At 44.7% G+C, this 13,835-nt stretch overlaps 1 protein-coding gene across 1 annotated transcript in view; it reads left to right on the forward strand.

Annotated features, from left to right (window-relative positions):
• Positions 1-13,835, forward strand: part of CYFIP1 (cytoplasmic FMR1 interacting protein 1) — a 181,397-nt gene that overhangs the window by 149,614 nt on the left and 17,948 nt on the right. The window contains 4 exon segments of the mRNA XM_023727827.1: positions 2,815-2,958; positions 4,534-4,624; positions 5,779-5,909; positions 10,694-10,766. Of these exon segments, the coding sequence (XP_023583595.1) occupies positions 2,815-2,958; positions 4,534-4,624; positions 5,779-5,909; positions 10,694-10,766 (439 nt within the window).

Below are 13,835 nucleotides of genomic sequence, written 5' to 3' on the forward strand. Positions count from 1 at the left end.
CACAAATCTTTTTAAAGTGAAAGTAACAGCCTTCAGTGGGAATGTGATGGCTTCTACCTGGGTAGGGAACCCAGGGTTAACGGCCTCTTCAGGTGTGAATTGGCTTTCACAAGTGTCAGAGACATCATCATAAGAGTTAGGCTTTCTGCTGTTTCCCTCCCCATCAAAATTCATGGGTAGAACAATTTTTTTTTAAACTTCATTTATTTTGTTGTTGTTGAGAATATACACAGCAAAACATACACCAATTCAACATTTCTACAGGTATCATTTAGTGACATTGATTACATCCTTCAAGTTGTGCAACCATTCTCACCCTCCTTTTCTGAGTTGTTCTTCCCTCATTAATGTAAGCTCACTGCCCCCTAAGGTTCTTATCTAATCTTTCAAGTTGCTGTTATCAATTTGACCCCATATAGATAGTTCTTAAAAAGAGCATAATGTTCAAGGCAGACATTTTTTACTAGTTAAGCTAAACTATTTTTGGTTTTAACAAGACTTCAGGGGATATTTTTGGTTTAAGGTTTACAGATTATCTCAAGGCAGTAATTTCAGGGGTTCATCCAGTCCCCATGGAGTCTGGAGTCTATGAGAATTTGAAATTCTTTTCTGCATTTTCCCCATTTTGATCAGAATTCTCCTGTAGAATCTTTGATCAAAATGTGCAGTAATGGTAGCTGGACACCATCCAGTTCTTCTGGTCTCATGGCAAAAGAGGCAGTTGTTCACAGAGGCAATTAGCCACACATTCCATACCCTCCTCCTATTCCTGACTCTCCTTTCTCTGTTGCTCCAGGTGAATAGATACCAATTGTTGTGCCTTGGATGGCTGCTTGCAAGCTTTTAACACCTCTGGCCCTACTCAACAAACTAGGAGGTTGAACAAAGCACTAAACATGTTATTAGGCCAGTTAACTGGGATGTTCTCTGAAACCATGACCCTAAACCTCCAAACCAAGAAACCTAATCTCATGAGTAGCCTCAGCAGCTCTTCTTTTTCTTTTTTAGGCATCATAAATGTATCTATCATACAACTTTTGCCAATTCCACTTCACCCTCTATGGGGAGAGCAATTTAAAAATGTCATCGGGTTATCAAAGGCAGTTCATATCCTGTACTCTTACGTTTGCCCTGCCTTTGGGTGTGGTAGATGTTGGGTTCCACCACAATTACACTTTATCTGAGTTACTTTTATTTCTTCTGCCAATGTGGAACTTTGTTATGTCCAAAGATTATTTAAACATAGGAATTACATATTAACAATGGCAAAATTGCAGAAAGAGTTGTGGTTCAGTGTTTTACAAGACAAAACTGGGCAAGACTTTTCCCTCAGTCTTCCTGCCTGTTTTGAATAGTCATCGGAAATGACCTCTGTTAAGATACAACTATTGGTCTCTATTCGACCAGAACAAAAGGGATAGAAGGAAACTCAAGTCTCAGAGAAGAAACTAATGTACAGGACTAATAGTCTACAAGAACCACAGCCTCATTTACCCTGAGATGAAAAGAACTAGATGGTGCCTGGCTACCAGTACCAGCTGTTCTGATCAGAGCCACAATAGATGGCTCCTGATAGAATGGGAGAACAATGTGGATCATAACCTGAAATTCCTAAAAAGAATTAAAAACCAGACTTATTGGATCGATTGATACTGGAGGACTCACCAAGATTGTTGCCCTTAGATACTCTTTAAACCTTGAGCTGAAATTATCCCGACATCATCTTTTAGCTATATAACAGATTGGCTCAAAAAATAATCTCACCCATGAGTACTGTGCTCCTTTAAAAAAATCATCTATATGAGACCAAAAGGTCAACCATTACTTAAAAAATAAATAAATAAGATGAGAAGGTTAGGGGACAGGGGAACTAGATTACTGGAAACAGAACCTCCAGAATGGAGATAATGAGAATGTTCACTCATGTGAAGAATATAAGAAATGTCACTCAACAGTTCGTGTAGAAATTGTTTAATGGGAACCTAATCTCCTGAAAACACTATAAAATATTGTTTTGAAGAAAAGAAGTTCCCTCTGTTCCCTCAAGGTTCCTGGTCAGTCAATTAATGCCTAACAACTGAGTTTTTAATTGGTACCAGAAATACAAGAAGAGGCAAAATCAAGGGTGTCACAGGGATCCCCACCTTCCACACAGGCCCAGTGAACATTTAAAAGCCTGTTTAAACTGACACACTTCTGGAATGTTTGAAAATCTTTCTGTTCAGTAGATAGTGGTAGAATTGTCCGCTGAATGCCAGCTGAGGACCCTGAGGTTGCGGCAGCAGCCAGGAAGATGGGCAGATCCCTACAAGGCTCCCAGTTTCCACAGAGCTAATTGTCTTTTGGTGGGAGTGTGTCTCCCTGACGTCTGTGCATCCGCTATCCTTGACGAGCTTAGCAGTCCCCTCCAGGACACCGCCCTGACCCCCTTTCTTGCCTTTCACTCTGCAGGGGAACTGTTCTCTGTGGAGACTTAGGGCAACTCAATGAAGGCAGAGATGGGGCTCTGAGACATAGTCATTTCTCATCCCAGGACCCTCAAAATGTCTCGTGTAGAATTGACAGTTCAGTAAATGTTGAAAAACAAAATGGTTTTGTTTCTTTTTTTCCTATTTTAGCAAGATTGCTTTTCATAACAGATTGAATATGTGCCGGTTATTTGGATAGTCTTAAGAGCAAATTCATTGGATATCCTAACCCAAAGGTGTTGTGTGTTTAATGCCTCTTTGCATATTGATTCTTCATCTGAGTGTGTGCATGAGGACCATGGTTACAGCTCGACTTATCAAGTGCTTGTGTTCCTTGTTCTCCCAGGCTTTGAACCTGGCCTACTCCAGCATTTATGGCAGCTACAGGAACTTTGTGGGTCCTCCACACTTTAAAGTCATCTGTCGGCTGCTCGGCTACCAGGGCATCGCCGTGGTCATGGAGGAGCTGCTGAAGGTGGTCAAGAGCCTGGTACGTTTCCCGCAGTGCACTGCGCTTCCTTCACACATGCCTTGAGTTCATCAGGGTAGAATAATTTGGGGAAAATGGTGTGTGTGTCTCAGCCATGAGGAGGCATCCTGGTGTTTGTAGGGGCTGCAGCACTGGCTGGCGATGCGGCCGGTAGACGCCGTGCACACTGGTGTTGCAGGCGTGTGGTGGTGCTGCTGCCTGGTTAGTTTGTGCGTGTGAGATTCGTGGTGGGTGGCCAATCCCTGGGGCTGAGTGGTGCACATTTCAGACCAAGGTCCGAGGGGAGAGCACAGGCCCAGTCTGTGTGGAGCTTTGCTCGTCAGGACCTTTTGGAAAGGTGGTGGCACTGAGGGTTACCTATGATGGATCTTCTTTTCTGTATATAATTTATTTCTGCTGTTAACTAAGAGACACATTTTTTTCAAAATCTTAACTTTTTTTTAAAATTCATCTTTTTGTGAGTGAGCCCATCTATTTTAAAAATTCTTCATTGCCAAATACAGATTTTCACATCTTTCTCATGATTCATATACTGCCAAGGGAAAGCTTGTGTGGCAATGTGAAGTGGGCCGAGATTGAATTAAAGTGAACTTACGCAAAGCAAAGGCCACAGAATTCTAAGAAGTTGACAATTTACAATCATATATGTCAAGATAAAAAATTATTTAGAACATAGATGGATTTGATCTCTGGGCACAGCCATGACCCCATGACCCTTCCAGGTCCTGCCAGGCCCCAGCATTCCTGGTAACATGAGAGGAGCTAGGATGACTGGCCTCGCCTTGGCTAAGCACAAAGATGCCCTGGCCCATCTTTGCAGAGGTCCTCAGTCCATCAGAGGAGGCAGAGCCTCCTGGGAAAACTGCCTTCCTCCAGAGCTCTTGTGACTGCCCAATGCAGGCCGCTGGGTCCCGCACGTCCACCATTCCTAACTGCTCGCCCATCCCCAGGATTGGGGTTTCTCAACTGCATGGACCGCAACCAGAAAGCACCCACCCACTGTCCCATGCCTCAGTGGACAAGTGTTGGCTGAGAGGTGCTGGGGCCGGCCATGGTAGCAAGTGTGATGCACACAGACACATGCGCATGTAGTGACCTGTGGTGCTGTTGTCCTCCCAATCAGACCTCTTGGTGTGCATGCCCCCTGGGTGCTGCCCATGAGGGCACCTAACTGAGCAAAGCCCCCATCGCCACCCTTCCCCCTACCCTTACCTACCCCCCCATTCCAGCCCCTACCTGCCAGGTCTGTTGGCCACTCTGTTCTCTCCTTAGAGCTGCACGTGCCTGTTAGGTGGCAGAAATTGCAGTGCAGCTGCCTGTGAGATGTGTAGACACTCCAAGCCCTCCCTGCCTGCTGGCACCCGTCAGAGCCTGTGCTCTGAAAAGGGCATGGGTTTGGAACGTGCATTCAACTAGTGTGTGGAGACACCTGTGGAGGTGCTTCCTTTCCCACTAGCGGGGTTTAACTTCCCGCCAGAGTGATCTGCAGTCCCTCACTTCGCTGAAGGCAGTGTGCACCAGCCGCTGCCTCCCCGGAGAGGTGGGGCATGGCTGATGCAGCCCTGTCTTCCCCAGCTGCAAGGCACCATCCTGCAGTACGTTAGGACCTTGATGGAGGTGATGCCCAAGATCTGCCGCCTGCCCCGGCACGAGTACGGCTCTCCTGGTAAGACGGTGTGTGCGGGTGGCGGGCAGGTGCTGGCTGGGCCAGCTGCTGCCTGGGGGCGGGAGGCAGAAGACATGTGCCTTTGGAAAGGAGGCAAAGCTGACCCTCTTGGACAAAGTGAGAGAGTCAAGTCAGAAGTTACTGGTGACGATTAGATTTGCTCTCCCCAGTGGGAGGGGTAGGTGTGTTGGAGGCCTGTCTTAGAGGAACTGAGGGGCCAGTGCGAGGTGATCGGGTGCCCAGTGGTCCCTGAGGGGTTGACAGGGCCTCCCTGGACTCCCCCAGAAAGTTTCCAGCTGGAGGGGAGCAGGGAGCTGGACTGTGGTTTCAACCAGTGGTGCTGGGGCTTACAGGGCTACAATTCAAGACAGTCCATGGGGTGGTGGTGGCCATCTCTCCTTTCTCCCTGTTTCCCCAACTTCCTCATCTTCCCCCTCCCTCTCCCCATCCTTTTCTTCCCAGTCCTCCTCCCCCACCCTTTTCCCTTGCCCCGCCCCCTTCCTCTTCTCTTCTCTCCCTCCTACCCGCCCCCCTTCATTCTCCTCTCCTCCTGCTCCAGCTTTGGAACCAGCTTGTCTGCTTCCACCCCTCAAGAAAAACCTCCCTGTGGTTGTTGACTGTGTTGGCATGAACTCCAGGGACGGACTTGGGGAATACTGGCTCTCTCCTGTGTTTATGCCTTGTGTTTTCTCGTGCCTGCTACATTGCACGGGCGTCATGACAGTGGTGCAGACATGCTGGCTTGCTCTGGACCTGGGGGGAAAGTGGGCAGACGCCACCAGGATGTCGGCTGCAGGGTTTTTATAGATGCCTTTTATCAGATTACGTTGCTCCCTTCTATGCCTGTGAGTGGATATTGTATTTTATCAAATAACCTTTCTGCCTCTGCTAGATGACCAAGTGGGCTTTCTCCCTTATGCTTGTGCTGTGGTGACAGCACTGTCACAGAGGCCTCCTCGGAAGGACCAGGCTGACCGAGAGGCTCCATTGCTCCCCCGCAGGCCACGTGGGCCTGCAGAGGGCCTGTCCAGGTGGCTGTCTTTGTAGCAGTGCACAGTGGCAGTGCAGAGGGCGTCGTGTGGGCTCAGTCCCTCCTGCTCAGGGCTCTGCTTCCTCCAGCCTCCTCGACCTCACCACTCGCTTTCTGCCCACAGGCATCCTTGAGTTCTTCCATCACCAGCTTAAGGACATTGTGGAGTACGCCGAGCTGAAGACGGTGTGCTTCCAGAACCTGCGGGAGGTGGGCAATGCTGTCCTCTTCTGCCTGCTCATTGAGCAGAGCCTGGTGAGCCATGGCCACGGGGACCAGAGGCTTGATTGTGTGGGGTTATTTAGTGGGTGGTGGGGGCAGTGCACTAAAGCACCATTGTTTTTAGACTTTAATTTGAATTTGTTCCCTGCAATTGAAAAAAAAGAAGTAATATAGTTCATTGTTTCCAGAATATTTTTCTATTTAAGCTACATAAAAATGTTTCGCTATGTAATACTTGTTCCATTTAAGCTAGCTCAGGTGACAGACACGTCAGGTGTAGCATTTTGCTGCCCAGGAGAGCTGTCTGCAGTGATGGAAACGTTCCGTGTGTGTGTTGAGCACTTTAAAGTGTGACTTAGTGTGACTGAGGGACTGAGTTTTAAATCTGATTAAATTTTATTGACTTTACATGTAACTATGTATGTGTACCTTGTGGATAACACAGGGGACTGCACACTAAGGGGAGCACCTGGAAACCCACCCCAACTTACGACTCTCACAGGGAGGTCCCTTGCTTTCACAAGCTGACTAGGTGCCTCCACCTGCTGTCATTTGGCCTGTTGGTCTGTCCCCAATGTTTCATTTCAACCCAAAGTTTTTGAGTTTTTTTGAATTGGTGTGCCTAGTGAGTATGAAATGTCATCTCACACGGCCCCCCTGCTTCCCTCTTTCCTAATGAGGTGGACATCTTCCTTTGTTGATTGGCTCTTCCTGGGTCCTTTTCTGCCAAATGCCCACTTGTGTCTTTTGCCCATTTTTCATAGCTTGTTTATAGAAGTTCTTTGTATATTCTAGAAGCTAACCCTTTAATGTGTTATGTATATTGCAGATACTTCTCCTTGTTGTGGCTTAACTTTTCATTCTCATAATGGTGATTTTTTGATGAACAGATGTTCTTAAGTTTAATTCCATTTTTTTTTATAATGGCTAGCACTTTTTGTATCTTTTTGAAGAGATCTTCCCTACGTAGGAATTCATAAAGGTATTCTTTTATATTTTCTTCTAAAGGTTTTTAAGTTTTGCTTTTCACATTTAAGTTTATGATCCTTCTAGAATTGATTGGTGTGTGCAGTTTGAGATGTAGGCCAGGCTCCTTTCTCCTTAGGGGATAATCAGCTGAGCCTCCTCCTCCTGCTGGAGAGCTCCTCCTTTGCCTGCTGTCTGCAGGAGTCCCCACAACACGCTGCTCTGTCTCTGGGTTTTCTGCTGTGTCCCACTGGTCACTGTCGTGGGGTCTAGAGTGCGCTATCATCTTCGTCACAGCTCTCACGTTGGTCTGATAGCTGACAGGGCACACCCCACCTCAGTCTTCTTAAGAGTATGTTGGCTCTTTGTGGACCTTTGTTCTTCCATGTAAGTTTTAAAATCGACTTGCCAAATTTATTCAAAAAGCATATTGGACTTTTAAGAATTACGTTGTCTCTCTAGACCTATCTGGGAAGGTCTTTGTGGGGCTGATTCTCGCAGCGGTCTCTTGGTCTCAGTGTCTTGCCCAGTGGCTTTGCAGAGGCCAGGTTGGGTTTTGGAAGGACAGGGGCCAGGGTGCCTTGTCATCTGCTCAGGATGTGGGCATCAGGCTGGCAGTGTCCTCAAGGCTAAGCCGCTGGGCTGGCATCACACACCAGCCCTCCTGGGTGAGGGGAGTCCAGGGTCAGACATGGACACATCCAGGAGTGGACAGCCTCTTGTCAGGGCCTGCATCTTCCCACTCTGTTTCCTGTACCCCTAGGCAGGCCATTTCCATGTGGTGGCAAGAGGGAGTCCAGCAGCACTGGGCCTTCCTTGTCCCCACCACTCACGGACTCAGAGCATGGACACAGGTCTCCCCCAGCATCCATGTTCCACCCTAAAGAAGCCTGAGTGACCAGCCTCTCACATGCACCTCCTCGTCGCCGCCCCCACCGTAACAGGGGTGATGGGCACAGGATGAGAGCCTACCAGTCCCAGGGGTGCAGCAGAGCAGCTCCCAAAGGAGCAGGCAGGCACTGATCCCAGCGAGCAGCAGATGTCCAGGGAAGCCACATTTTAAGAAGATGTTAGGGCAACCTGAGTTTTTTAACTTAAATCAATGTGAATTTTTAAAGAACCAGATAAGCTAGGAAGAATTCCTTTAAATAGTAATCTCTCAATGAATTTTAAATATTTTAGAAAATGCCCTTCCCATCTAAGATACTCCACTGGTGTCACCCGTTTGGGAGCAAGGGAGAATGAAGAAAACTAAAGACACAAGGGAAAGATTAGTTTAAAGGAATAGTGGACCACAGCTACCACGGCCTCCACCAGACTGAGTCCAGTACAGCTAGATGGTGCCCCGCTACCACCACTGACTGCTCTGACTGGGATCACAACACAGGGTCCTGGACAGAGCTGGAGAAAAATGTACAACAAAATTCTAACTCACACAAAAAAAGGAACAGACTTAACTGGCCTGACAGAGACTGGAGAAACCCCGAGAGTATGGCCCCCTGGACACCCTTTTAGCTCAGTAATGAAGTCACTTCTGATGTTCACCCTTCAGCCAGAGATTAGACAGGCCCATAAAACAAAACGAGACTAAAGGAGCACACCAGCCCAGGGGCAGGGACTAGAAGGCAGGAAGGGACAGGAAAGCTGGTAACGGGGAACCAAAGGTCAAGAAGGGAGAGTGTTGACATGTCGTAGGGTTGTTAACCAATGTCATAAAACAATATGTGTACTAACTGTTTAATGAGAAGCTAGTTTGTTCTGTAAACCTTCATCTAAAGTACAATTAAAAAAAAGAAAGAAAATGTCCTTCATGTGCAGCTTTCCAGAGCACACAGCATAGAGTGAGAAAAGCTCTCTTCTGCCTGTATCCATCCTCATGATGCCTCCCTAGCATTCACTCCCTGACAGCTCCATGCTGGTCAGGGCAGGCAGTGCACGTTTCCTGCGGGGTGCTGCCTGAGGAGACTGGCCGAGGGGACCTGCCTGAGCTAATGGCAGGGAACAGAGCTTTTCTTCAACTCCAAAATAGAAACTGTCCCAGAGGCTTGTGTGGATGTGAAATAATGCCTGAGCACGTTAACTGTTGGTACCACTCACGGACTCCATTAGAAACTCAGGACAAGAGAAGTCTTGACTAGCATGACCCTTGCCTGCCCAGACCCTGTTTCTCACACGGGAATAGGTGCCTCAGGCATGAAGGGGTCTTCTTAGGTCTCGGGAACCCAGGTGAATCATCACATTTCCAGTCCAGCGTCCCTTCCTTTCTCGGAACTCCTTTGACCAGAGCCTGTGCATGTCTCAGTCTAGACCGTGGTTGGCTCCCCTATGGCAAGTGCAGTGCCGGGCATGTGGGAAACAGGTCACAACTAGTTGTCAGTTGATATTAAGTACACTTGCAGACTTGGCTTTATGAGCCCTACTTTCTCTTTCATTCCAGATCCTGGGTCATTCTTCCTGCCCTTCTTCACTGATCCCATCTCCCTTGCTTGGTTCCTCTTCCTCACCTCTCCTTCCCACATCTGATAGGTAGAGGAAAGTTAGACTGTCAGAGTGGGGCACTTCTGCCCCAAGCCCAGCCACAGACTTGAATTTTATGGTGTTGCTTTAATCCTTTTGGACAGAAACGGTTATGGTTTCCAGTAGGTCTTCAAGATAGCAGTGGTCATGCCCTCATCCTGGCCAAACACCCTGGCAAGGGCAGGTGTGATGGCACCTGTGTCTCCCAATCTGATCAGTGGAGATATTAGGGTAAATGTGTCATTCCTCTTGTCATGCCCTGAGAAGAGTGGGGCAGCTGGGTCTGGCTACATGGGCACACTCTTGGCAGCCTGAGCTCCTGAGAATCAAGATGGGGTGATTGGGCATCAGGTCCCCAGGGGCCCGGTGCTTCAAGGACTCACTATCATCAGGTGGTCATCAAGCTCATATCTGACAGCCATTTTTTTAATAACAGATTCTTTTAGCATCGAATTATGAGATGATTTCAGGAAACTTTCATAAATCTGTGAGGTCTGGAAGTGCAGAGTGGAGTGTGTCTTCTGCCTGCCCCTGTAGTGGTGACGGGCCTTGGTCTAGGGGCCCGTTTTAGGGGGTTCCAGAGCCTCCACTTCTGCAATGATGAACAGTGTTTGTCCTCTTCTTGGCCGTCTTTGGGTTCACAGTAGGTTGTTAGGGGTTTTGCAACGCCTATGGCATTGGAGATGAGTTTTCTCTCTAAATGTGCATTTTTCTGGAGAAAGGACCTTGTGTAGGGTTTTTATTACCTCTTCAAAGGAGTTTATGATCCAAAAAAAAAAAAGGGTTCCAAATGCCAGCTCAGAACTTTGTCTAGGCTCTGTGGGGAGGAGTGGACAGTACAGGGTGACTCATGCTCACCCTTTTTTTCTGAGGTGTTCACCTTCAGGGGTGTTCATAGAAGAAACGCTCTTCTTCTGTCCATGATGTCTGATTAAAAGCACTGGTTCCTGTGAGTGGAGCAAATTGGCTGGGGAAGGGTGGGGAGAAGGCTGCCAAACTGGGGAATCCTGGAGAAGGAAGCCCACACTGGATGCTCCTTTTTCCTGTGTGTATTTATATTCAAATTAGTTAGAAATAAATAAAATTTAAAATTCAGTTCCTCAGGCGCACTAGCCACATTTCAAGTGCTTAGTAGCCACATGAGGCTCATGGCCACGATGTTGAATAACTGCATAGAACACTGCATCATCACAGAGAGTTCTCTTGGAAAGCGCCACCCAGAGTACTTATTTTACACTAAATACCAAAGGTGTATGTTGTGTTCATGACCATATTTCTTCATCCATCTTTGCTGTGAGAATGAATTTCCTAATGTGACCTTCTCTGTGTTCAAGTCTTTAGAAGAAGTGTGTGACCTGTTGCATGCCGCCCCTTTTCAGAATATCTTGCCCAGGGTTCACGTGAAAGGTGAGTGTGCCCTCCGTTGCCCAAGGAACCTCACCACCCACTATAATAGTGGCCCACGGTCTGTGTGGCAGTGCCAAGGACAGGAGTGGGTTTGGTTTGTGAGTTTGGTGCCTGTTTAATTGGAACCAGGAATAACTGAGGAGGATATGTAACCTAGTTCAAAAAATAGTGAATAAACAAAGTATTATTTATGGCTGAAATGATAGGATGTTTGGAATTTCCTTCAAAATAACATGGGGTGGGGCAAAGGGGGAGTGGGTGTATATTAAAAAAAATTGGCCATGAGTTGATAATATTGGGGTGGTGAGGGGTGCAAGTGGGCTCATTGTACTAGTCTCTGCTTTTTGTTTATATTTGAAAATTTCAGCAAGTTTTAAAAATAAATATTGAACAGAAAATTCTGTCAGTTTGAATTAAAATATTGAATCAGGCAGTTCTGTTAAAGAATTTTCAGAGAATCTATGTATATATGTTAACTTAAAAAGCTTTTATTTTTGAAAAGTATAACAAAATGGCTGCAGTGAATACTTACCTAATGATAATGACATGGAATGTAAATGGTTTAAATGCACCAGTAAAGAGAGAGTGGCAGAAAAGATTAAAAAAAATGACCAGTCAATGTTGTTTACAAGAGATATACCTTAGACACAAAGACATAAATAGGTTAGAAAAAGATATATACCAAGCAGCAGTACCCAAAAGAGAGCAGGAGTGGCAGTATTAATATCTGACAAAATAGACTTTAAGTCAAAATCCATTATAAAGGACAAAGAAGGACACTATATAATGATAAAAAGGTCAGTGCACCAAGACATAACAATTATTTATGCACCTAGTGCCAGAGCACTAAAATTTATAAAGCAAACTCTAACAGAATTGAAGAGAGAAATAGACAAATTTATAATAATAGTAGAAGGCTTTAATACACCACTTTTGATGATGGATAAAACAAGTAAAAATAAAATCAATAAAGACAGAAGTTCTGAATGATTCTGTTAACCAACTAGACGTCACAGATACATATAAAACACAATACCCAACAGCAGCACAATATACATTCTTCTCCAGTGCACATGAAACATTCTCCAGAATAGACCATATTTTAAGCCACAAAACAAATGTCAATGAATTTTAAAAGATTGAAATCATACAGAGCCTCTTCTCTCACCATAATACTATGAAACTAGAAATCAATAACAGAATAAAGTAAATAAATAAATGGAAATAACACATTACTAAAAAACCTACTGGGTCAAAAAATAAAAAACTACTGAGTCATAGAAGAAATCAAAAGTGAAATTTAAAAATAGTTAGAATCATATGAGAATGAAAACAAAACATACCAAAACTTTTAGGATGTGCAGAAGCCGTACTCAGAGGGAAATTTATAGCAATAAATGCATACATTAAAAAAGAGGATCCAAAATCAATAACTTAACCTGAAAATGGGAACAAATAGAAAAGGAAGAGCAAAAAAAGGCCAAAGTATCAGAAAAAAAGAAATAATAAAGATCAGAGCAGAAATAAATGAAATAGAAAACAGAAAAACAATAGAAAGAGTAAAACTAGAAGTTGGTTCTTTGAAAGGATCAATAAAATAGAAAACCACTAGCTAAGTTGACAAAGGAAAAAATGAGAAGATGCAAATAATGAAAATAAATGAAGTTGGAGACATTATAACAGAATACTACAAAAAATTGCACTCCAACAAGTTTGAAAACCTAGAATAAATTGACAAAATCTTGGAAACACGCTACCCACCTGAGCTAACACAAGTAGAGGTGGAAAATCTAAACGGATTCATAACAGAAGAAGAGATTGAAGACGTCATCAAGAATCTCCCAACAACAACAAAAAAAGCCCAGGACTAGATGGCTTCACTGGGGAATTTTACCAAATGTTCAGAGAATTGTTGATACCAATTCTACTCAAACTCTTCCAAAACATAGAAGAGAGAGGAATACCACTTAACACATTCTATGAAGCCAGCATCACCTTGATACTAAAACCAGGTAAAGACATCACAAAAACAATTTCAGCCCAATATTCCTCATGAATATATTCTTATTTTGGCATAACTCAAATTGAGAAGAAACAGCTGTAAACATCCATTAATAATTGGAACATAGAATGTACAAAGTATGGATCTAGGAAAGTTGGAAGTTGTCAAAAATGAAATGGACTGCATAAAGATCGATATCCTAGGCATTAGCTGAAATGGTTTGATATTGGCGATTTTCGGTCAGACACGCATGGTCTACTATGCCAGATTGAAGAGGAATGGCGTTGCACTCATGGTCAGAAAGAACATCTCAAGATCTATCCTAAAGTACAAGGCTGTCAGTGATAGGATAATATCCATACACCTACAAGGAAGACCAGTTAATACGACTATTATTCAAATTTACACACCAACCACTAATGCCAAAGATGAGGAAATTGAAGATTTTTACCAACTTCTGTAGTCTGAAATTGATCAAACATACAGTCAAGATGCATTGATAATCACTGGTGATTGGAATGCAACAGTTGGGAACAAAGAAGGATTGGTAATTGGGAAATATGGCCTTGAAGATAGAAACGATGCCAGAGATCACATGATAGAATTTTGCAAGACCAGTGACTTCTTCACTGCAAATACATTGTTTCAACAACATAAATGGGGACTATACATGTGGACCTCACTGGGTGGAAAACACAGGAATCAAATCTACTACATTTTTGAAAAGAGACAATAGGAAACTCAATATCACCAGTCAGAACAAGGTCAAAGGTCGATTGCAGAACACACCATCAATTGCTCATATGCAAGTTCAAGTTGAAGGTGAAGAAAATTAGAGCAAGTCCACAAGAGCCAAAATTTGACCTTGAGTGTATCCCACGTGAATTTAGAGGTTGAACACTAATGACTGAAGAATAGACGAGTTGTGGAATGACATCAGGGATGTCCATGAAGAAAACAAAAGGTCAGGACTCCGGCAAGATGGCGGTCTAGGCAGAAGCACCACGCCGTCCCTCCACAACAAAGATCCGAAAAACTAAGCCAAACAGAGAATCAACAATCCTGAA

This window comes from Trichechus manatus, unplaced genomic scaffold (genome assembly GCF_000243295.1).
Source record: "Trichechus manatus latirostris isolate Lorelei unplaced genomic scaffold, TriManLat1.0 scaffold00019, whole genome shotgun sequence".
Taxonomy (NCBI): Eukaryota; Metazoa; Chordata; class Mammalia; order Sirenia; family Trichechidae; genus Trichechus; species Trichechus manatus.